Below are 22,283 nucleotides of genomic sequence, written 5' to 3'. Positions count from 1 at the left end.
CAGATTGGGGGGTGTAGGGTAGTGTGCCGCTTTAAGAATGTGTGTCCCCCCTTTTCCAGGATAAAGCACTTGCTTGTTTTTCTTTGCATCAGCTACCAAACATTCATTGACCTTTAAAATCACTATTGACTGGTAAACCTGCGTGAAATACCATGTGAAGATGATTATAAAAGAGTATGCACGGCATGGCCCTTTTGGGAAATATTTATTTACTAGGAAAAAAATGTTCTACAAACCTTTTTCTTTACTGTTTGCTGCCTTGCAGGTTCTCTGCCGGGAGGTCGATGGCCTGATGGGGGTGGAATCGGGGATGCATTCGAGTTTGGTATAACTCTGTGCAGTGTTCAGATTTGTTAGTGAATGTATTATGTAGACACTACCAGAAAGCCACTTTCATCTGGGAGCAAAAAGCAGGGCGTTTTCAGACTTGCTTTATGGGCCAGGCATCGGAAGCATGAGGTGAAATGAAATGCATCCCACATCCTCTTCTCCTGTTCCAGGAAGGCGTTGAAGTGCGAGTGGCCAGGATCTTCAACACCTTTGGGCCACGCATGCACATGAATGATGGCCGGGTCGTCAGCAACTTCATCCTGCAGGCGCTGCAGGGCGAGCCGCTTACGGTAGGTGCCGGCCTTGGGGGGAGGGGGTGGGGGGGGCAGAAAGAGTTAGCTGTCTGCTAGCAAGTGACAAAGGAGCAGTGCCTCTTGGTTCGGGCAGTTACTTTCCTGAGGTTGCCCCTTTGCCTTGGGTACATCCCACTGCCCTTAGTGACAAGGAGGGAAGGTGCAGGGCTGGAATCTAGAAGAGTGATGGAGCCTTGGTGGCCTTGCCTAGTTCGTGGGCTGCAGCCTGGTCCACGCGGCCCGGGCCTCGGGGTGCGTCTGCCTGCACCAGCCTGCAGGCAAAGACCTTTCTGGATGTTCTCCTGGCCCACGGGCTGTAGCCAGGGCCGTGTGTATCCTCGGTGCCCCTCAGGTTGCTGAGAAGTGAGGTATCTGGGGCAGGTCTTGGCAGTTTTCTTGGTGATGCCCAGAAGCATGCCCTCTGCTTGTCAGGCTCAACCTGGGAGCCTTCTGGAGCCCACCTTCTGGACCTCAGTGGTCTGGGGTCAGTGGTTTGAGTGTATGGTACAAGTGAGCACCCTCAGATACCCACCCTGCATTAGGGTGGGTGGCTCGTTCCACACACGTCCCCACCGCCCCCATCCCATCCTCAGGGAGGAGTGGTCCTCTCCTGCTCTACAAAGGGTTTGCTGATTCAGTTCTGTTGGTTTTCTTTGGTTTAGCTGAATTCTTGGTGTTCTCTTCCTCTCCTCTTCTGCTCCTCTGTCCTCTTGCTTTTCTCATTCCTCCTCCTCCTGTCTGCCTCAGCATCCTCTTCCAGGCCTCTGCATCCTCTCAGGCTTAGTGTTTGGTGGGCATCCAAACACTTGTTTTCGTCTTGTTACTCTGAAAACTGCAGGAGGGTTTGCTTATCAGCTGAGTGGGTTCCAAAGGGAGAGTTACAGCTCTGTGTCCGTACATATCCGTCTGTCTGTCTGTCTCTCAGTAGAGTAAGGTTACTGTTTTCTGTTCAGTGATGTTCACACCCATTAATTCACTTCACTCAGTGCTCACAACAGATGTGTGGGGCCCAGGTTCTGTTATTAGCCCATGGTCCAGATGGCGAGACCGAAGCACGGAGGTTAGAGGAATTGCCCAAGCTTACGTGGCCGGACGGTGGCTGCCGGTGTCTGAGCCAGAGCCTCTGCTCTTGATCACTGTTCTCCATGGTGTTCGTTTCTTCTTGGATGGGTTAGCTACACGGCTGCCAATTCAGAACAAAAAGCTTAGCCTGCTACAAAATGGTATGCTCCCCCCCGCCCCCAGCCCAGGGCAAGACACGTGTTACCGGTGACTTTTGCTGAACACGTTGCAGGCGAGAGGTGACTCCAAGCCAGTGCCCCGCCCCTGCTCCTCCCTCCCCCTACCAGCTGCCAGCTCTGTGCCTCAGGGCCTGCAGACAGCCATGCCGTGGTCACCCTGGGTGCTGTCCTTCTCACACTGCATACTGCTACAGTGATACGGCCTGGTGGCCTTGCCCTAAGATCCAGAATCCGGCCCCGTCCCCCTCTTCTCCCGCTTCCCCTGGCCTCACTGCCGTGCGCCCCCAGTTTATTGCCCCGGCCTCCTAGCCACTCATTCTCCCTGTCGGGGTCTCTCCACCCAGCAGCCAGGGGAGCCTCTGAAGAAAAGTAGCAGCTCCGGGGGGCTTTCATCTGCTGAGAGCATGATTCACAGGCCCCCCTGTGCACCTCAGCTTCGGCCCTGCTGCTCTGCAAGCTCAGCCCCTTGCTCCCACCTGTCCCAGGAGCACGCTCCTTCCAGGCCTCTCCCTGTTCAGTCATCCTCTCAGCAGGGGAGCGCTGAACCATTCTACATGTAATGACACCCAGCCGCCGCTCTGCGCCTCCTAACCGTGCTTTCTGTGGTTTTCATTGCACTTCTCAGCAACTGAAGTATTCTTTTTCCAGCCCCCAACCCCCTCTCGAGTGTAAGCGCTTTGAAATCAGGACCTGGTTTCATTCATGGCTGTATCCCCAGCTGCCAGAAGGGTGCCTGGCGACCAGGCGGCATGTGATAAATGCTGGTCAAGCTAAGGATTGGGTTTATAGTGGCCGCTTGCCTTTGTGATGAGCACAAGTGCTCTGTGGCTTGTTCTGGAAGTCGTGATTGTAGTGTTCCTGCAAGATGAAGCTGCCTCTCATCCATGCTCCCCTCTGCCTGCTATTTGGGTCCCAAGGGTTCCTTCATGGGGACCCCTCAGCCCAGCTGCTTGGTGGGGAACTCCTCACCCTCAGGGACACTCCTGGAGCTGTTTTAGCCACTGCCCTCATGAAGTCTCCTCCCACCCCTGATCAGAGCTGCTTCGTTTGCGGAGCGAACTGTTAAAAGCCTTCTGAGAAAGGGCTTCTTGACCGATTGCCTCCTGGGCAACAGCCAGGGCCCCAGCATCAGGTGGGCCCGCCCAAGAAAGCCCCCACTGTGGGCAGCCGGAGAGAACACATGTGGTGTCACCTCAGTGCCAGGGACCGAGGAGCAGGGCGGCAGCTAGTCCCAGACACGCTGCGTTTTGTCTTTTCTAGACACCCCTGGTGGCAGGAGTCCTCAGGGAGGCCTTTCAGAAGTGTGTGGTCCCTCTTGTCACACAGAATTCTGTCCCCTCAGTGTTTTGATGAAGCCGCTCTTCATCCTTTGCTGTCTCTTTGAGATGGCGTTGCTTTTGTCAGATGGCTTTGTGGAGAAGTTCTGGATGAGGGGGTCCTGCGTCATGACTCTCAGTCCAGCCCAGCTTCGGGAACACTTGGTTTATCAGGGAAGGAGAGTAAGGAGGCCCATCCATCCTTTCCCGCTCTGTTTCCAACATGTTCTTTCCAAGACTAAAGGCCTCTTTCGTGGCCCCTCAGTATCTCGCCTTCCCTTTTCCAAGCTGGGTTACTGTTCTCACTTGCCTTTCCTGAAGCCCTCTGTCATCTTACCTCGGGGCAGATTTCATCCTTTGGGCCTGTCGCCACATCTTGAGTCACAGAGGTCTGTCAGGGTAACTCGGGGAGGATTGTGCTGAGTTCTGCGAGTCACACACACAAGCTGTATTCTAGCTTGAGCTCACAAAGCTCAGAAAATACTGTGTTCCAGTTTGGAAAGTTTACAAAGTAGATGGCACAGTTCAGGTAGAGCTAGCTCATTAAGTCTATCTTGAAGAGACTTGAGTTCATATTTCAGGCAAAGCTCTTGAGCATGCTCACATGTGCATTAGGGTTTAATTCTGTTTTCTCACCTCACTGTGATTCATTCCAGTTTGCAGGTGAGAGAACAACTTGATTGAGGTGAATTTTTCCAGATGGTGGCAGATTTGGGGTTTGAGTCACGGTCTATATCTTTTAAAAAAGGCTTGCTGTTTTTTTCTAGAGGGAAATTTTGGAGAAACCATACTTCTTAGACCAGAATCTACATTTTATTTACCCTTTGTATCTATAGTGTGGTATCGGAAGTGATCCCTAACTTTGGGCCTTCGTTCATGGAGGCACATGGGACACAGCAGTGGGGTGGGGTTGGGGTTGGTATAGTGCTCCTCATGCCTCACCTCCTCCCCCCACGTTCCTTATGCTCCCGGGCGAGTTCCCTGTGGTGCTCTCTGTGCTCCCCTCTAGTGCTCCCCTGCAGTGTTCTCCATACTCCCCCATAGTGCTCCCCATGCCCCCCATGTTCTTTGTGCCCCCCTGCAGTGCTCTTTATGCTGCTTCCTATGCTCCCCTATAGTGCTCCCCATGCCCCTCAAAGTGCCCCTCGTGCCTCCCAAAGTGCTCCTCGTGCCCCCCATGTTTGTTCTCTCCCAAGGTGCTCCTCTGCAGTGCTTCCCTGTGGTGTTCTGTCTCCCCCCTCCCCCTGCTGCAGTGCTCCCTGGTAGTACTCCTTGTGCTCTTGGCTGCCCGCCTGCCCACTGGTTTACCTCTCCCTTTTGGTGGTTCCTGAATCACTATGCCGCTTTGACCTGCACACAGCCCTGGTTATCCAGACTGAACAGGGACCTGAATCTCCTTGCACCTCTGTCATTCTGGGAAGTGAAGGCAGAGCTGCTAAAAGCCTGGCTTGTCTTCTCATGGAGGAAGACAAGGCGGCCATGGGAGCCGGGCAGGGTGTTCACTGTCAGCACCAGGCCCTTTGTTACTCATGCTGTAGCATCTGTTGCTTATCTACTTTTGGGCAGGTCTGTGAGTGAGATCCGGTCTGTGCCCTGGTGTGCCTTCTCGTCAGGCAGAGGGCTGTGCAGGGCTTCCAGCTGTTCCTGAAGTCAGGGTGGGTATATTTGCTGGGGGAGGTGGGATCGCATCTTCTCTCTCACACGCGCACTCTTTTTTACTTAACTTATTCACGTAGCACGCTTGCATAGTGAAAATAATACACACAGGAGTTAAAAATTATTGTGTTGTAAATACTGCAGATGTATGTAGGGGGGCTGATTTAAACCAAAATAGAGATGAACAATAGGACACACTACAGAAACTTAAATCCAACAGGACTTTATAAGGATGCCAGGGAGGAAGGGTCCAGGGGCACTGCTGACATTGCATTTTAACTACCTGCACACGCTGGGGCATGTCTTCAAGGTCAATTATCGACAGGACCCAGGAGAGTTGTGCATGGGGGTCCCCAAGATCCACGCATTCCTGCCACAGCCCGGGGAGAGGGGCCCTTCCGTTGGCTCCTTCTGTAACGTGGGCTTTTTCCCAGAGGCCCATTCGCCACCCATGTGGACATCAGGTGGGACCTCAGTGGCAGGATATCTGCTGAGGGGCTTTCGTCACTGGACCTGAAGGGATCAGGCTGAGCTCCCCCCTGCAGCTCAGCTCTAGGCCCCTGGAGGCTTATGGTGATGGAGTCAGGTTAGGGAGGGGTGCCTGAAGACACCCTGGCCTTCTGGGCATCACTGCCCCCTCTAGGAGGGCACTCTGAACAAGGCAGCAGTGTGAAACTCTGTAGACGCAGCTTATTTCAATCTTTAGCTTTTTGGGGCTTCCCAGTACGAGGCTCTAATAAACCTTTCGGTTTATGCCATTTTGTGACATTCAAGCCACTGAGTGTCGCCATCATGATTCTCTTGTTCCTTTTGCTGAGGAAGGCGTTTGGGGTGGTTCTTCAGAATCCTAACCTTGGCGGCCCATTCACCTCCCCCTGGCTGTGGGCTCAGCCAGCACACAGCGCCAAGTCACGTTCCTTCTCTCACATCCAGTGGGACGGAAAACTGCGCCTGCGTGTTTTTCTGTGGGTCAGCTCTGGTACATCACAGCTCAGAGGGCTGATGGGAGTGAAGACCAAGCCTTCACGGGCGTGTTGAAGGCTGTCGCTGTTCACGCATGGTGGGCTCTCTGTGGATGTTGCCGGCATGCAGCAGCAAATCCCCTGATCAGGGGCGGTGGGAAGGGGCAAAGAAAGGAGACAGAGGAGGGTCTGGACTTTGACTAAGCACACCCAGGAACCAGGAACTAGCTCTGTGCCCACGGCCCTGTGTGTCAAGGATGCTGCAGCTCAGACTGATGGGGGTTGCCCAAATTGGATACTTTCTAAAGAGATGGGAGGGTGGCTCGCTGCCAGCTTGCTGTGGGCCATAGTTGACAGCTGGAGCTACGGGAGGTGCTGAAATTACTGACGTGGTGGGGTAAGAAGATTCCTGGACTTAGAGTCAGGGTAGATCGTACCCTCCTGGATGCCAGTCACTGCAGTGCTCGGGGCTCTCGTGACCTCCACTGTGATGCGGTGGCACAGAAATAAGACCGGGGTCCCACCTGCAGGGCTCCTCAGGTGCAGGTGGACTTCCAGGATGACAGGCCGGCAATGTGTAGTGGATGGACACCCCCCCATCCTACGTCCTACTTATTGGGCCCATGGCTTCCTTCCTGACTTGCCCAGATGTATCAGAAGGGTCAGCAAGACCGGGGAATTGGGCTCAGGCAGAATTGCCAAGGAAGGGTGAGTCTGCTTCTCAGAGGCCCATTCATCTTTCTTCAACGTTCCTTTACTGAGTTTGGTGGTTGCACTTGGGTCTTGTAGACAGAAAGCTCTGTAAATCACTTCCCCAGCCTCTTCTCACTGGGAGGGCCTCCGCCTAAGTAGGTAAATCCGATGCCCCTTTGACATTGGTATATCCGAATGCTTATTAAGATAACAAAAGCAGCCTTCTAACCCTGCTTTTAAAAAGAGAAAAAAGCAGCGGGTGCCTGTGAAGCATGCTTTTCTTCCCTTTCCTGTTCCTTCCGATTTGCTTCTCAAACCTGGTGGCCTGCGCCCTGGGGAGCCCTGTTGGAAAGCAAGGCCAGTGGGGCTGGTCTGGGCTGTGGAGCTGTTGGCCTCTGGCTCCTCTTTGGCATCAGGTGGCCAGTGACGGAGGCACGAGTGTTGTTCTCTTCCGGGCTTGGAAGGCAGGCTGTTCTAGAAGGCAGTCCCTCCTCCCAGCTGCTGCCTTTCTACCACTGCAAGCAAGAAGGCAAGCAAAAACCCCCTGGCTCCTTCTCTGTGACTGTAGGGTGAGGGAGTGCCTCAAAGAGGCTCTGCCTCAGTCTCTTTGTTCTAACCACGTGGTAGACACTGCAGACCCCACAGGGTTATTGTTCAGTACGCGTTCAGGGAGCACTGGTGGTATGTGGGGTGCAGTGGGGCGCAGGTGAGTCAGACACTGTACCTGTCCCCAGGAGCTCACTGCGGGAAGCTGGTATGAGTGGTAGAGTCTAGAGGAATAGGGGAGAATGGCTGAGCTTGAAGGGCAGAGCTGTTCGTTCTGGCTGGCGGAATGAGCCAGAGAAGTGTCACAAGGAGGGAACATTCAGACAAGAGGGTCTGTGGAGAAAAGGAACCGAGTACAGGCCTGGACATGTGGCAACAGACACAAATGGAGCGTGAGGGCCCCTTCTTTCCTCCCTCCCTCCCTCCCTCCCTTCCTTCTACCGCCACCTCCGTCTCCTGTCTGTGGTTTCCTGGGTCTTTCTCGAACTTGGCTGCATGTTAGACTCACCCAGGGCTGTAAAAGTACCAAGCTGCCCGCCGCTTCCTCCCCAGAGATTCTGGGCTGGTTTGACTGGGCGCGCAGCTGTCAGGGTGCAGGACCTGGGTTCTAGGTACTGCTTCCTGCTGTGTGTGCGGCCGCCACCCTGCTGCGCTTGGAGACCCCAGAACCTAACGTAATCCCCGACGCATCACCAGACCGTAACAGAAGCCGACTCCTTCCACAACTGACTTGGAAGGACAGACTTGATACATGGACGCATGCGCTTTCCCACTGTCGGGGCCCAACTTGGAGGTGCCGAGTGGGTTGTAGCATCACCGCCCCTTCAGCGTCAGTTCGGAGGTCCGTCTGTGGCCCTGGAGTTTTAAGGAAACTCGTTTTCCCGTTACAGTGTGGTTTTCTCAGAGGCCTAACTGTCGCTTTCCTCCTAGGTGTACGGGTCCGGGTCGCAGACGAGGGCGTTCCAGTACGTCAGGTAAGGCAGCTGGGCCCGCTGCGCCCAAGTCCGCCTTAGCGCCGCTTCCAGCAGAGGTGGTGCAGACCCAAGCAGCCCGCGTCTGTTCAATATGTTCATTATTTTCACATCTCTAACGTGGCTCGGTTAAAAGTCCATTTTAATTTTCAGATGGGAAAGCCGTTGGGGTTCTCTGTTTAAAAGGTAAAATTTTCGGGGCGCCTGGCTGGCTCAGTTGGTGGAGCATGTGACTCTTAATCTCAGGGTTGTAAGTTCGAGGCCCTTGTTGGGTTTAGAGATTACTTAAAATCGTAAAAAAATAAAATAAAATTTTACACGTAAGTCTGAGGCATTTATGACTCATGTGTTAATCTTTTACTGCCACCTAGTGTTTCGTAGGGAAACTTGCCCAGTTCCTGAGGGCGACTTGATTTCAGATCACACCAGTTGGAGAGCTGGCCTTAATCATCCAGCAAACCTGCAGGAGCTGAAACACACCCGTCTTAAACATGGGTTTCTGGGGCGGGTGAGATTGTCCTCATTAAGGGAAAGATGAGGTAGACCATCCTCCTGTCAGATTTTATGTGGGACTCTAAATGCGGGTAAAAATACATGTGAGAACCTTGTCGAATAGTCTCAGTGGTAATTATTATCGTTTTCTTGTTAATCCTCCTAAAGTCTCGTATTCTTGTTGGTCAATTCAGTTGGTGACATTTTAAAATGCAGTTTGGGTTCTGGGAGAAGAGTTTACTCTATAATCAGTTGCATAGAACAAAATATTTGCCCACATGACACGGTTACTATGAATTCTGTAGAAGTTTCTGATATCCCAAATCATTGTAAAATCCAGTTCTGTATTTTGGTACCATATATTTTTACTGTGCAATGTAAGTACCCGGGAATGCCTGTCAGGCAGGGTGACGGCCACACGCACAGCAGGAAAAAGTGTCCCGAGGGCATCCCGGGGTGCTGTAACGGTGAAGTGGTGGCAGCGGGGGTGCAGGTCTGGGCCACCTCGGCCAGAGCAACCACGTAGACTTTTGTCTGATTATGTGAGAATCCTAGGGAGAAGCCTCTTTGAGAAAAATAACTGCTAGGGAAAAAAATTAATAAAAATAAAAACAGCCACTGTAGATTTTTTTCTCAAACATATCTGTCAGTTTTCACAGTTAGTCTAAAAGAAAGCTATGAATAAACATACATCACAGTCAGTGTTTTTTTTCTCCCCAGCCATGAGTGTCTTGCCAAGCAGGACACAAAGCCTGGGAGTAAAATACAGCTGGCACATTTTGGTGCCCGAATATCCTAAGAAGAGATTTAACCAGGAAATAGCAGGATCCCTCTAGGACTGTTTTCATTTCAAAGCACTTACCCCAGGAACCTTGTGCTCAGAGAAAATGCATCAAGCCAGATTCTGTATCCGGGCCATCTTAATTGGACTTTGTGTATTGAGTACTATCTTTTCATAATAACACACCTTCCATCCCACCCACCTTCGCCCACCTCACCCCGCTCACCTGTGCACATCGTGAGGGCGTCGTGCGGTCGTCCGTGACGTGGCATTACCTGGAACCACCTCACCGGTGGCCTCCAAACTTCTTCAGCTGTGACAGCTCGCAAAGTGCCAGGGAGACTGCAGTAAAAGGCAAAGCAGTTAGAACTCACTGTTTTTAACTGTGCTCATTTACTTCAAAGGCAGCACATACAAAATTCATTTAAAAGGGCCTCAGACTTTTTCTGCCAGTAATTAAAAGATGTTAGGAATTCAGCAATGCACATGCCGCACACCATCCCAGCTCAGGAGTGAACGTGCCCGCAGTGCATGGCCTGCCCTGATGTGTTTCCATGACATACCAAACTCAGACAGCTTTCCTGACTTCCCAGTTTTATTATTTAAGACTCAGCTGAGATAGATAAGTTAGTTTTGCTAGTTTTAATAAGTTGTTTTTTTTTTTTTAGAAACAATTAATTTTGTAGTTAAGAATGCACAATGTCTGAATCTATGGTTACCTTACTAAGTTAACTGTTTCCAGAATCCACGATCGCCTTGAAGTGGCATTTCCCGGTTTCTGAGGTCCGGGTGACCATACCATACACATTCACATCTTGGCATGACTGTGTCTGATGTTTTCCTGGTCAGGTTATGGCCTCATCCCCACAACAAAGGCATGCTGTCTTTTTTTTAAAAAAGTCACTTTGTCAAAATGACACTTTTAAAGAGCTTCAGGTTAAATGGGTGTGATCTATGCAATTTTGACCTTAAAAGTTGCCAGCTGATTACATAAAAGATGCGTGCCCCCACCACGAGGATGATTGCATGAGTCCGTTGTCTTCCAGCTTCACGTGGACCCCCCCGCATTTCAGTATTAAAATGGATTGTGGATGCTGGTGAATGGCAGCTTTTAACGTCTTCTGACGACTATGCAGAGACCTACGCCGTGAGAGATGTGTTGTGATGTAATAGAATAGTAATTACTGCCATCGTGATGAAGTGACTTTTTGCCAGTTTCTAGAAAAGTCATCCAAAGTCAGCAGTTCCTTGCATTTGTGCTTGACCTGTGAGAATGGAACGGACTATTTAGGCATGTTCACTTAAAATACCCAATCATCAGAAACAAAAATTCAGAAAATAGTTTAACTGTTTGCCAAATACCCCGCCCCCCCCACCTTTTTTTTTTTTGGACGGAAAGGAAAGCAAAAACAGGTTTTGTTTTGAAGTTGACCATAGTAACCTGCTCCTTGCTGGTAATGATGGAGGAGGAGGAAGGGAAGGCTTCAACGCAGACTGCATTTGGATCACCAGAACAGAACTTTAAAAGTCTTCTGAGAAGTACAGCTGATGAAAGTAGACGTAGAGAACGTGCTCGTGTGTAGCAGTGAGGTGTCATTTTTACGAAGTAACTTTTTTTTAACAGAGCCACACTTTAAAGCCTCTGAAAATAAGAACCAAACCTTGGTAAGCGAAAGTTTGCTTACTTCTCTTCACCTTCATGGCCCAGTCGGTCACGATCCATCTGAAACATCCAGGTCCCCGACCGTTCATGCGAGGAGCCTCGGGGGGCGGCGAGGGGTGGGGGGGGATTTGAAGGTGGGGGGGTAGGGAGCAGTGGTCTGGTTTATTTCAACACTGTGTTGTTTGGCTTTATCTGTGATTTGCCAGTATGAGAATTACATACTGGAGTGCATTCATTTCAGTGGGTCTTACTGTTTTTTTTTTTTTTTTCAAATCGTTGCTTTTTCATATGGACCAGCTACGTGGGCTCACATTTAAACATGGACTTTTCATCAGAAACTGTATTAACACCATCTTTTGGGGGCGTATGTCTGTTTTATTTTTATTTTCCAATCGTTAAAGGGTTTCAGAAGTAGACGAAAGTAGAGAACTTAAGCCCATCCGTCGCTTCCATTCCCGTTTAGCCATCTCTACCCCACGTGCTGAGAGCGAATTCCAGACGTCATATCATCATCCATGAATACTTTAGCATTCTCAACACCGCTTATTTGCAGGATTTTGTTTTGACATCGGCTTTCCATTTGGGGTTTGATTTTCTTCTGGGAGGTGGCGTGGGTCTGCCCGGCACCTGCATGCTGCGGCGCCTGACCTGGCCTTCTGTTCTTTTCCAGCGATCTGGTGAACGGCCTCGTGGCTCTCATGAACAGCAACGTCAGCAGCCCGGTCAACCTGGTGAGTGCTTCCGCTCCTTCCACACCCCCTGGGACAGGTCAGAGTTGCGTGCTTTTGTGAGACCATAAAGAGCCCAGCAACCTTTGCTTTATTTGCCGGCAGCACACGTAGGGCATGCGTGTGTTTGCTTGCTGAATAGTAGAGGGGAAAAACACAAAATAAGAGTGTGCAAAGGAGTAAAACGTCTGCAAGGCATGGGTGAGTGGTGTGACAAACACTCACCCGCCTCTGTCATCCTGAAGGGCCTGGGTCTGGAAATTTGTGAAAGCCTTTGGTGACAGTAGATGGACAGTTTTTTGTGTGCATTCCTTTCTCCGTTGTTTGGCATAATCTAATCTCTGGAAGACTTCATTAAGTGAGCTTTAGATCACGGAGGTTAAGAATGTGTCCCAGGTTCTGATCATGTATAGCTCAGCTGGCTGCTCTGGGGGCACCTTTGTTGCTTCTTCCTTCATTGCTTCCTGTGGTCCCAGAGTCTCCCTCTTGGAGGGATCATAAGGTTCTTGCGCTCTGTGTTTTTAAGCAGTTTTACTGCTTGGTGAACATACATCTCTTCAAAGCACTTCATTCTGTCTCTGGCCAGTTCTAATCGGCAGGAAGCATTTCCTTAGATTTAGAACTACAATCACGTTCTCTGTGAGCTACCCACTGGCCTTACTTCTCAGCGTGGAGGCCATTCAAGCTAATCCAATGCCTCCCGCAGTCGGGGTAACTTTCCAAAGATTGGGAGGGCAGGGTCATACCCTCTGAGTCTCCTCCTCCCCAGCTGTCAGCCAGAGTTCATGTTCATGTCTGGAGTCTTCCTACCTTCTCACTCACCGTCCTCTGAAGAGCTTCATTCCATCTTGTTTAAAATGTGAAGTGTCCAGTGCAGACTGCCCATCATTCAAATGCTCTGCTTCTGCCAACGGCCCCTGACATTAGCGTATCGGGAGCCATGGCCTCACCTTGACAAGCCTTGGATCGGCTTCAGGTGCTTCTCCCAAACCACCTCTCCTGCTTCCTACAAGGTTTTAAGGTTCATAGGTGTGGCCATGCCTGCTGATTCTTCACAACCACTTCACTCAAAAACCTTTCTTTGTACTTTTCTTTGTAACCAGCAATCTGAAGCATGTTCTGTCGCATTCGTTTTTCACTGAGTTGGGAGGGAGTTCTTACCAAATAGGAAAGGTGGAGACCTCATTCCCTTGTCAGACTGTTGACCGATTCATGGGTCAGCATCCACCAGCCAGGGCTGCCTTCATGCACTTTTCAAAGAACATGAAATTAGAATGAGACGTGTCGTGGAGCCTGTTTCTTCCGAGCGTTTACCACCGGATGCTGTCAAGGCCGGGTCACCTTTACCCTGGGTGTTGCTCCAGGCCCTTTAAAATGGTGATGTTGTCAGTGATGCCCCCCAGTCCCCAAGTAACCACAGTCTTTTCTTTAGATGCTAGGTACCTTCTTTCTTTCTGAGGGGCCCTTGACACAGGGCCCTTTGGGAACTCCCATCCCTGGGAGAAACCCGTCTTCCCCAAAGTCTGAAGAGTGTCTGCAAGTAGCCCTGACAAAGACGGGGCCCTTCCCTCCCGAGTTCCTATCACTCCACTTTGCTAGTCAGTCCTTTCTTGGCGCTCATATGTAGGACTTGGTCCCTTCCAGCTTCAGGCCAGATCAGGAAGTTGGGGGTACAGCATATATAGGACACCTAATTGTCACACTTGATGGTGGTCTCTTACGATGGGGAGGGGGTGGCAAGTAAGAGTAGCAGGATCGGGAAGGGAAGAGGGGCAGTGGCCGCCGTCCTGTGTGATGGAAGGAAGAAAAGGAGAAAATGGTTTTCTTTGATGCCCCCTAAGGGCAAGCTCACTCTATAAACCACATTGAGGCTTTCCCTCTGGTTACCCAGAGCCCTCATCTGCGAGTGCATTTTGGTTCCTTTACAGCTCCCATGTGCAAGTAAGCAAGTCTGTTACTGCTTAAGTTGTTGACACAGTGCACCCTGAGGGAAGTATATTGTCTTAGGAGAGCTCGTTTTGCAGACCCAAACTTTTATGCCAAGTGACAATGCAGTTATGGTAACGTTAGATACAGAAATCGTCCTGTCTCTTGGCCAGGTACCGTGTGTCCATATTAGATGCTCTTGACGTAGCCGAGGGGCATTCTTTTTTTTTTGTTTTTTGTTTTTGTTTTTTTTTTGTTTTTTTTTTTTTAAAGATTTTTTATTTATTTATTTGAGAGAGAGAGAATGAGAGACAGAGAGCACGAGAGGGAAGAGGGTCAGAGGGAGAAGCAGACCCCCTGCCGAGCAGGGAGCCCGATGTGGGACTCGATCCCGGGACTCCAGGATCACGACCTGAGCTGAAGGCAGTCGCTTAACCAACTGAGCCACCCAGGCGCCCAGCCGAGGGGCATTCTTGTCAACAGACAGTTAGTCTAGAGGACAAAAGCAGGACCAGACACAGTTTAGCACTTCACTAGGCGGATCAGTCATCATCCAGATCAGGGAAGCACCCGAGGAAACATGAAGAGCCAGGAGCCTCATGACTTTCCAAGATGCCAGAGTCAGCCCGTGGATACTTGGAAGACATGCATGTGGTTTGGGTGGTGGTCTCTGCTGTTGTGATTATACTTATAACCAGCAACCATTTCTTCCTTAGGGGAACCCGGAAGAACACACAATCCTAGAATTTGCTCAGTTAATTAAAAACCTTGTTGGTAAGTAAGATAAACACGTCACTGAGTGAAATTGGCTGCACTCACCCTATCAGTTAATAACACCCTGATTAGAAAATGTGTAATTAATTCAAGCTAATTGAATTGGATAAAAAGCAGAACTTTTCAGGAACACTTAATTGTCTTCTGAGTCTTTAATTAAGTAATGGAAAGATAAAGATGAAGGAGCGTGGGAAGGGAGGTTGGTTGTGTTCACAGTTGTATCAGCAGGTTGGGGTGGAGTGGGAGGAGTAGATTTGTTCCCAGTGCTTGAGATGGGATAGTGGTAGATCACTCTGCACAAGTAACAAGTGTTGGATTTCCAAACACGGACAGTGATGAGAATGAGATTTCCAAGAGCCAAGAGGGAGCAGTACCAGCTTGTGTGTTTCTGATGGAATCTGCTGGCGAGTTTCAAGTTCTTGGCAGTTCCGGCCGACCTAGCCACGACATGTTGGCGGCAGTGTAGACACTGGGAGTAACCCCAATCAGGGACGTGCTCTGGAAGTTGTAAGAAGCTTGTGTGTTTTCAGACAGCACTTGTGTTGCAGATGCACAGTGGGTAAGCCCTTTGTCACATCAGCAGGCTTACTAGAGCTCTGGGAAGTCTGACTTTTGGAGGGGGGATGATCTGTTTTCCATGGTTGATCAAGCAATTTGAGTCAGGACACAATGAGATTGGAGTGTGGCTGGCTAGACTGGGGTAAGCCTGATGTAGGACGTGCTCAAGTGCTTGTCTAGACCCCATACTTAGCTGGGTTGATTCCTGGGGGCTGTCCTTCCTGAGTTGGAGCTGTCATCTACCAGCATGTTCTTATCAGCTCTGGACACTCGGACAGGAGGGGGGGCTGGCCATCCTTGGTCATAAATTGCAGGATCTCATGGCCCCAGCAGCCTCCCCGAGATGTACTTCCCCAGCTTTCCCACTCTGGGTCTGCCTGTCTCTACCCAGGTAAGGAAGGGATGTGCTCAGATAGCAGTTTGTCCAGGATCTAGGCCATCCCAAACCTCTACCTCGAAAGGGTCCCAGGGGCCAGCATCTTCAGCGTCACCCAGATGCTTGTTAGAAATGCAGAATAACACACTCCAGCCATGTCTTCTGGATCAGAATCTGCATTTTGACAAGATCCTTGGGCATTATAATCACTAGGGTTCTGTGAAAGGCTCAGTAGCACACAACCCCAAACTGCAGAGGCTTACAACAGCAACCATTGTATTGGTTTGTGATTCTGTGCCCGGGGCTGGCCTCCGCTGGGCGTTTCTTCTGCAGGTCTTTGCCGATGGTCCCTCGCGTGGCTTCATTCTGCTGGCCAGCACGGTAGCTGGACATCTTATGTGTTGGCTCAGGGCTCACACCTGCAGGTGCATAAATAGTTAGGTCTTCCGTAAGGCGTCAGCCCGGAACTGGCCCTCAGTCATTCCTCCTGCACTCTACTTGGTTAAACAAGTTGGAAGACAGCCCACTTCCAGGCCAGGGGCTCCTGCAGTGTGTGAATGCCTCACATGTGGCTCAGTGAGGCCATCGGATCACAGATGACACCTCGTTTGCCACTTTTACTTACTTTGGAGTCTGGCTCTGTGGGCATGCCTGCCGTGTTAGCTGACGGTGGGTGGTCTGCCCGGGAGCGGGCAGCTAGGGAGCCCTGCCCTTTCTCTCGGGAGTGACTGCCTCCCACCCACTTCTCATGGGGCCAGAGGTACAGTCCCCCGTGTGACTCAGTGACTCCGTGGGAAATGCATTCCGTCACCTGCACCCTTACTCACTGCATGGAGGGATTTCACTTTGAGGCATACAGTAAAAGTCCCACCTGGAGTGGTTTGTGATTCTCTTACCTTTCTTTTTTCTTAATTCAGGTAGTGGAAGTGAGATTCAGTTTCTCTCCGAAGCCCAGGATGACCCACAGAAAAGAAAACCAGACATCAGAAAAGCAAAGATGATGCTGGCGTGGGAGCCTGTGGTGAGTGCGTGGCCCACGCTGCCCTGTCGACAAAGGCCCGTGGCGGGTCCTTGTGGGCACTGGCGTGCTTGGGCGGACAGGACGGAGGGTTTTCTCCAGGCTGGCATATGGCTTCTCCTTTCCTGTGTCTCACTCAGTGACAGGGAAATGGGAGCCCACTGTGGAGTCTGCTTTTGTAAACTTGCACATGCACATGGCTTACTCCGTGAAAGAAGGATCCAGGGCAATGGCCGCATGCGCTCTGGGCCTGGGTCGCCCTGGCTGACCTGCCTGTCTCCACTCGGCCCAGGATGTCCTTGGACATGCAGGGTTGGGCAAGGTTGCTGCGTCAACCGGGACAAGCAGGTCACCCCAATTCCCAGGAAGGTGGAACATCAGGTTGGGAGTATGAGAGACCGAAGTCCAGGGAGCGGTAACCCTCCATGCCTTTCTGTTGCTCCTAGACTAAGTTAGACTCCATGTGGCCTGTGGGAAACTGTGCAGGTAGATTAGTGTGTGTCCTGCAGGTAGATGTGGGAGATACCCAGGGAAGAATAAGTAACTCAAGAGGCAGCTTTAGAATTTAGGTTTAAATACCATCTTAATAGGGAAAGAAGAGGGGCACATAGGCCTCTTAGAGGACAGTAAATGATTTTTAAGAACGGTGAATGGGGGCGCCTGGGTGGCTCAGTGGGTTAAGCGACTGCCTCAGCTCAGGTCATGATCCTGGAGTCCCAGGATCGAGTCCCACATCGGCCTTCCTGCTTAGTGGGGAGTCTGCTTCTCCCTCTGACCCTCCCCTCTCTCATGCTCTCTCTCTCTCATTCTCTCTCTCTCTCAAATAAATAAATAAAATCTTAAAAAAAAAAAGAACTGTGAATGGGCCCTTAGAAGAACAGATGGGAGATAAGAGAGCCAGTGACAGTTTCCCTGGTGTCCAGGTGTAGTACCCTCTCCTGCGGTGAGAGCCAGTGCTCCCTGGTTGATGACACCTCTGGGAGGGAACTCAGGACAGCTGGATTTCTGGTGGAGGGCCTGTCTGGTCGGAGGAGTTCAGAGAGAGCCTCGCCCTGCACTTGTTCAAGAGCCTGCAGCCCAGCACGGTCCATATACCTATCAAAGTGGCAGATCTGGGGGTGATGTTGTCCTGAGCTCCCACAGTCATGTTTTGGGGCAGTCTCTTCTGCTGCCCTCCAGAGAGCTGAGTAGAATCCTACAGTGTTGGATCTTAAAGGGACTTGAGAGTTCCAGTCCGATCTTATTTTATCCTGGAATCTACAGATCTGAGTGATCTGAAGGCCACAGGGATTTGTTGAGTGCACTAAAAATATGCTCATGCCCAGACAAAATTTAATACATAAGAATTCCCGCCACACAAAGCAGCAAGTGCAGATCTTTGTTTTTAGAAGGCATTTGCCATCAGTCCTTTTGTAAGTAGAGCCCCTTTATTTTAAACAAAATATTTTTTAAAAAGCTAAATGTACACTTGCTGTGTAGTAACTATTGCTTTTATATTATGTGAGGTATGTAGGTATTTTTATTTTTCTGGAGTTTAGATGTATAACACATTTAGAAGATGAGACATCTACCACTGGTTTCTCTTACTACTAGTTTCAGCTCATTAGTAGTTTCTGAGGGATCTTGTCCAAAGAAGCGTTTAGTCATATACCCATCTTGATTTTTCCATATGTGTCTTGTTGACAGTGCTGTTGAGGTACAATTCGCATATAGCAAACTGCCTATATTTAAAATGTCCAACTTGATAAATTTTGATGTATTTCTATACCCGTGAAACCATCACCACAGTCAAGGTAACAGGCATACCCTTCTCCCCCAACAGTTTCCGGTGCCCCTTGGCAGCACTCCCCTCCTGACTTCTCCCCTTGTTCTCATGGGCAGCTGGTTGGATTTCCTGTTGGCTGCAGGGAGGGGCTCTAAATTAAGATTGCTTCCGCGGTGTCGTCATGGGTTCTTCTCAGACTCAGCCTCTTAGGTCACTGGGAGCGAATGTCCCATGGGAGAGTGAGGTGGGTGGGTCACGCACAGGTGTTTCCCAGGGCACCCTCCCTCCATCATACACTTCCGAAAGAAAGGCACATGCACACGGGCATTATTTTCAGGTGCTCTTTGTGGTTGATTCAAACTGAGATAGACCCCAAACCAGCAAGAGGTGGTTCAGGTCTTTGGGGATTAGAGCGCATCTTATGTCCATCTGGGGTGTAATTTGTTAAATTGCCCAGTGCGTTCTGAAAGCAGCTTTGGAAGGACCTTGTCCTGGCGAGCCCCATGATGCCGTGTGACCCACCCGCGGTGCTGTGAGTGCCCCTGCGGAGGGCAGGCAGCTCGTCAGCACTTCCTGCCCGCGAAGCCCCGGGGAGGTCTACAGTTTCTTTCAACAGTGACCTTGTCTCCCCTTCTCACCTTCTCTTTAAACAGGTCCCGCTGGAAGAAGGTTTGAACAAAGCCATCCACTATTTCCGTAAAGAACTCGAGTACCAGGCAAATAATCAATACATCCCCAAACCAAAGCCCGCAAGAATAAAAAAAGGACGGACACGCCATAACTGAAAACCTCACTTCTCGGGACGGGAGACTCCCTGTTTCACACTTGATGGGATGTATTTTTTTTTCTTTTTTCTTTTTTTTTTTTAAAGAAAGACTTAAAACAGGTGTCATGAAGAACAAACTGGAATTTCATTCTGAAGCTTGCTTTGAAGAAATGGATGTGCCTAAAAACTCCCCTCAGAAAACTGCAAATTTTGCCTTGCACTTTTTAAAATCTGTCTTTTTATGTAAAATAGCGTAGATGCATCTTTGCGTATTTTCACGTTTTTTATCTTGCTATGAGAGCATATGTCGTGACTGTCGTTGACAGTTTTATTTACTGGTTTCTTTGTGAAGCTGAAAAGGAACATTAAATGGGGTGAAAAATGCCAATTTTATTTATAAAAGTGGGTACTTATAAATGAGACATTATACTATGCATAAAGGACAAAAAAAAACAAATTTAGCAGTATTGTCAGGTGGGTGACACACCGGCTTTTATTCTTCAGGCAGATAAAAGAATTCTGTTGGAGAGCTTTATGTTTCTTTTAATTCAGAATTTTTCCAAGGTCTAGTTTTTAGTTGCAAACTTGACTTTGAAATACTTCTGTTGGTTATCACGATCAAGGATATTTGAAATCACTACTGTGTTGTGCTGCGTATTTGGGGTGGGGGTGGGAGGGGACAAAGTTAACGTATTCTTGGTTAACAGTGGTTAAATATGCTATTTTAATAAATATTGAAACACACTTGCAATTTTAAATGTTGGCTCTCTGCTTTGCATGGTGCGTTGTTGGATTGCTAAGAAAAATGCTGTAGAATTTAAAGGAAAAACCCGAAAACATCCAGGTTGGTATATGTAACCTGATGAGTGGGTATTAAAAACATTGCTCTGCTCCTGGGGCTGAATCTGCATGTAATATTAACTGCTGTGTGGAGAGACTTTTCCGATCTCATCCAGCGTTTGAATCACTGTGTATCCTTCTCTGGCAGCAACGACCAGGTGGAGAAAAAGAAGTGCCATTTGTTGTAAAAATCTGTAAACTAGGTGTGTTGAGTGAAAACTTTGAGAGCTTTTGCTTTCATTAAGAATTCTTTCAAGCTCTGGTGTTAGGATTTTTGTATTCCTTTTGTACCAAATGGGAGAACAATACAGGGAGTTAAAGCAACTACATTTTCCAAGCCAGCTGGCTCTGCATGATAGCAACAGAGGCTGACCTGGCACCAGGAGAGCTCAAGCAGTGGAGCAGAGTGCCTGTTTCCATAACTAACCAGGGTAAGCCAGACTTGCCTGCCCTTCACAATCACTTGGGGATTTTTTTTTTTTTTAATTGGACATGTTTTTCCTATCAGAATCACTGAGGCCAGGCCAAGGAAGCTGTGGTTTTGTTTTATTTGTCATGCTAAATTCCCCAGAAGATTCTGGAGCTCGGGATTGTTGCTAGATCAGACATTGTGTGAAAGAGAAAGAGAGGAGTCACGGAACGTTCTTATTTTAATTGTCATTATTTTGGCCTGAACTGTGCAATACACCATTTACTGGGCAGAGGTGAACAGAGCTGAGAAGTTTGGACCCCAGACATCGCAGAACGAGTAGAGACCTGGAGGGAACTTTTGTAGAGCTAAGTTGGACAGAGCAGTTTGGGGGTACCCAAAAGCCCTGGGATTCAGGATTCTCTTACCTTATTATTTGCTTGTGTCTAGAATTCTGGAATTTTTTTTACTTTCATCCCTATGATTTCCATAAAAGTTTTCAGGGAACAAGGAAGAAGGGGAAGAGGGATCGTGTCTAATTCCCCCTAAGGAAAAGGATAATAATGCATCCAGGGAAATAATGTAAGCTTTGGATTGAGCATGTCACTGTCCCAGGGAGAGAGGAAAGTGGTATTGAGGGAGCTTGGGGAGGGGCAGGTAGGTGGTTAGATGACAGTGCCCCTGCATTTCAGGATTGGCTCCTGATGTGGGATTCACTGCTGGGGTATAATTCCTCTTCCTTCAATGACCGTGAATGAGCTCAAGCAAGGTGCACATTACAGAATCAGAACATGCTGGATTTCACTTATGTGCTCTTCAGTACTGAGCCTGGCCCACTGGCCCCAAGTAGACTCTTGCAGCAGCCTGGTTACTCCATGAGCCTTGGTGGAGTCTTTGGTCATGGCACTGGCCCTGGATGGGCTGTCCCTCTAATAGTTCTCAGTTGGACTGGGAGCTTGACTTCATTCTCAATTCTCAATTTCGAAGTTGTATTGAGTGAAATGCTGGTCTGGCCATGACAGTGAGTTACAATTTGACCTCATAAGACACTATGGGAAATCTGGGAAGTCCTCAGTGATTTCCTGGGGCAGAGGAGCTGTGAGTTTTAATGTTTCAGTTTGTATATGAAGGTGATTTGTGTGTATTACCTAGACTTTCTCTGTGGTTAATTGTTACATTTGCTAGGGAATTGAAAAATTGCATTGCCCTGAGAACTGCTTACTACAGTATCCGGAGGTGGGCATGCACACTGCTTCAAAGACTCCAGTAGGGCTTTGTTCTCATTACCAAGATTAACCCACCTGTTTTCTCTGTATTAAAAATTCTTGACTGTGTCCTGTTTGTACCCTAGGCACATTGGGGAACAAGGGTCATTTTTATCTACAGCTGTGCTGTGGGAAGGAAAAGTAGGGCTTTTATTATCAAAAATCTTAATTTTTTTTTCTCCTTTTAGGTGGGAAACATCTAGCAGGGCTGGCATGATTCCCTTTCCCCAGGTCAGTTGGGCTCTGATATAACCCCAGCAGGTTAGACTGGTTAGTGCCTCCCGAGAGGGCAGGTCTTGTTAGGGAGAACAGAGTCCTCTGCTGTAATTCAAAACAGTTCCTTTTTCTCTCCTGAGCACGGAATTTTTCTCTGCTCTTTACCTATGAACACCAGGTTGAGTTCCTAGAGATAAAACTCACAGATTTTGGGGGTCCCCCTGGATTTTTTAAGACTTGTCCACACGGGCCTCCAGCAGTTTGTCAGTTACAATTCAGATGTTCCTCCTTCGGCCCTGTTCTTGCAGTAAGTGGTAGTCCTATGTATTCGGGCTGTCAGTCTTCAATTTGGGGGACAGCAGTTTGCTCGGCAACCTCACTACTGTGTTGCCTCTAAGAAGAGATGTTGGTTTTTTCAGTTCTGCTTTTTAGCAGGACAGAGGGATGACTTGCAAGCCCCTTCCATGTTGGTGAAAGGGTTTGTTCAAGAACTTTAATGCTTGTTAAAAGTCTTGCTATTTGTGTATATTTTGAAATTTTGTGTGTCTGTATCTTTTACACATTTTATTTGAAGTGAAACTAATGTGACGTGGTATAAAGCCTCAGGATGCAGGAGTCAGAATAGCTGGCTCTGCCACTTACCAACCGTGGTAGACCAGTCCTTAAAGAAACAAAAATAAAGAAAAATGCAAGGAGGA

At 49.2% G+C, this 22,283-nt stretch overlaps 1 protein-coding gene across 10 annotated transcripts in view; it reads left to right on the top strand.

Moving 5' to 3' along the window:
• UXS1 (UDP-glucuronate decarboxylase 1) overlaps positions 1-19,553 on the top strand; it is a 98,442-nt gene extending 78,889 nt beyond the window's left edge. For all 10 annotated transcript variants that reach the window (XM_032419191.1, XM_032419190.1, XM_032419197.1 and 7 more), the window contains 6 exons: positions 501-620; positions 7,968-8,011; positions 11,615-11,675; positions 14,315-14,372; positions 16,224-16,327; positions 18,743-19,553. In XM_032419191.1, the coding sequence (XP_032275082.1) occupies positions 501-620; positions 7,968-8,011; positions 11,615-11,675; positions 14,315-14,372; positions 16,224-16,327; positions 18,743-18,874 (519 nt within the window). In that variant the 3' untranslated portion in view covers positions 18,875-19,553. The remainder of the gene's footprint in view (positions 1-500; positions 621-7,967; positions 8,012-11,614; positions 11,676-14,314; positions 14,373-16,223; positions 16,328-18,742) is intronic.
• The last annotated feature ends 2,730 nt before the right edge of the window (positions 19,554-22,283 follow it).

This window comes from Phoca vitulina, unplaced genomic scaffold, assembly GCF_004348235.1.
Source record: "Phoca vitulina isolate PV1807 unplaced genomic scaffold, GSC_HSeal_1.0 scaffold22, whole genome shotgun sequence".
Taxonomy (NCBI): Eukaryota; Metazoa; Chordata; class Mammalia; order Carnivora; family Phocidae; genus Phoca; species Phoca vitulina.
Note: the sequence above shows the minus strand (reverse complement) of the source record. Positions and strands in the feature narration are given on the sequence as shown.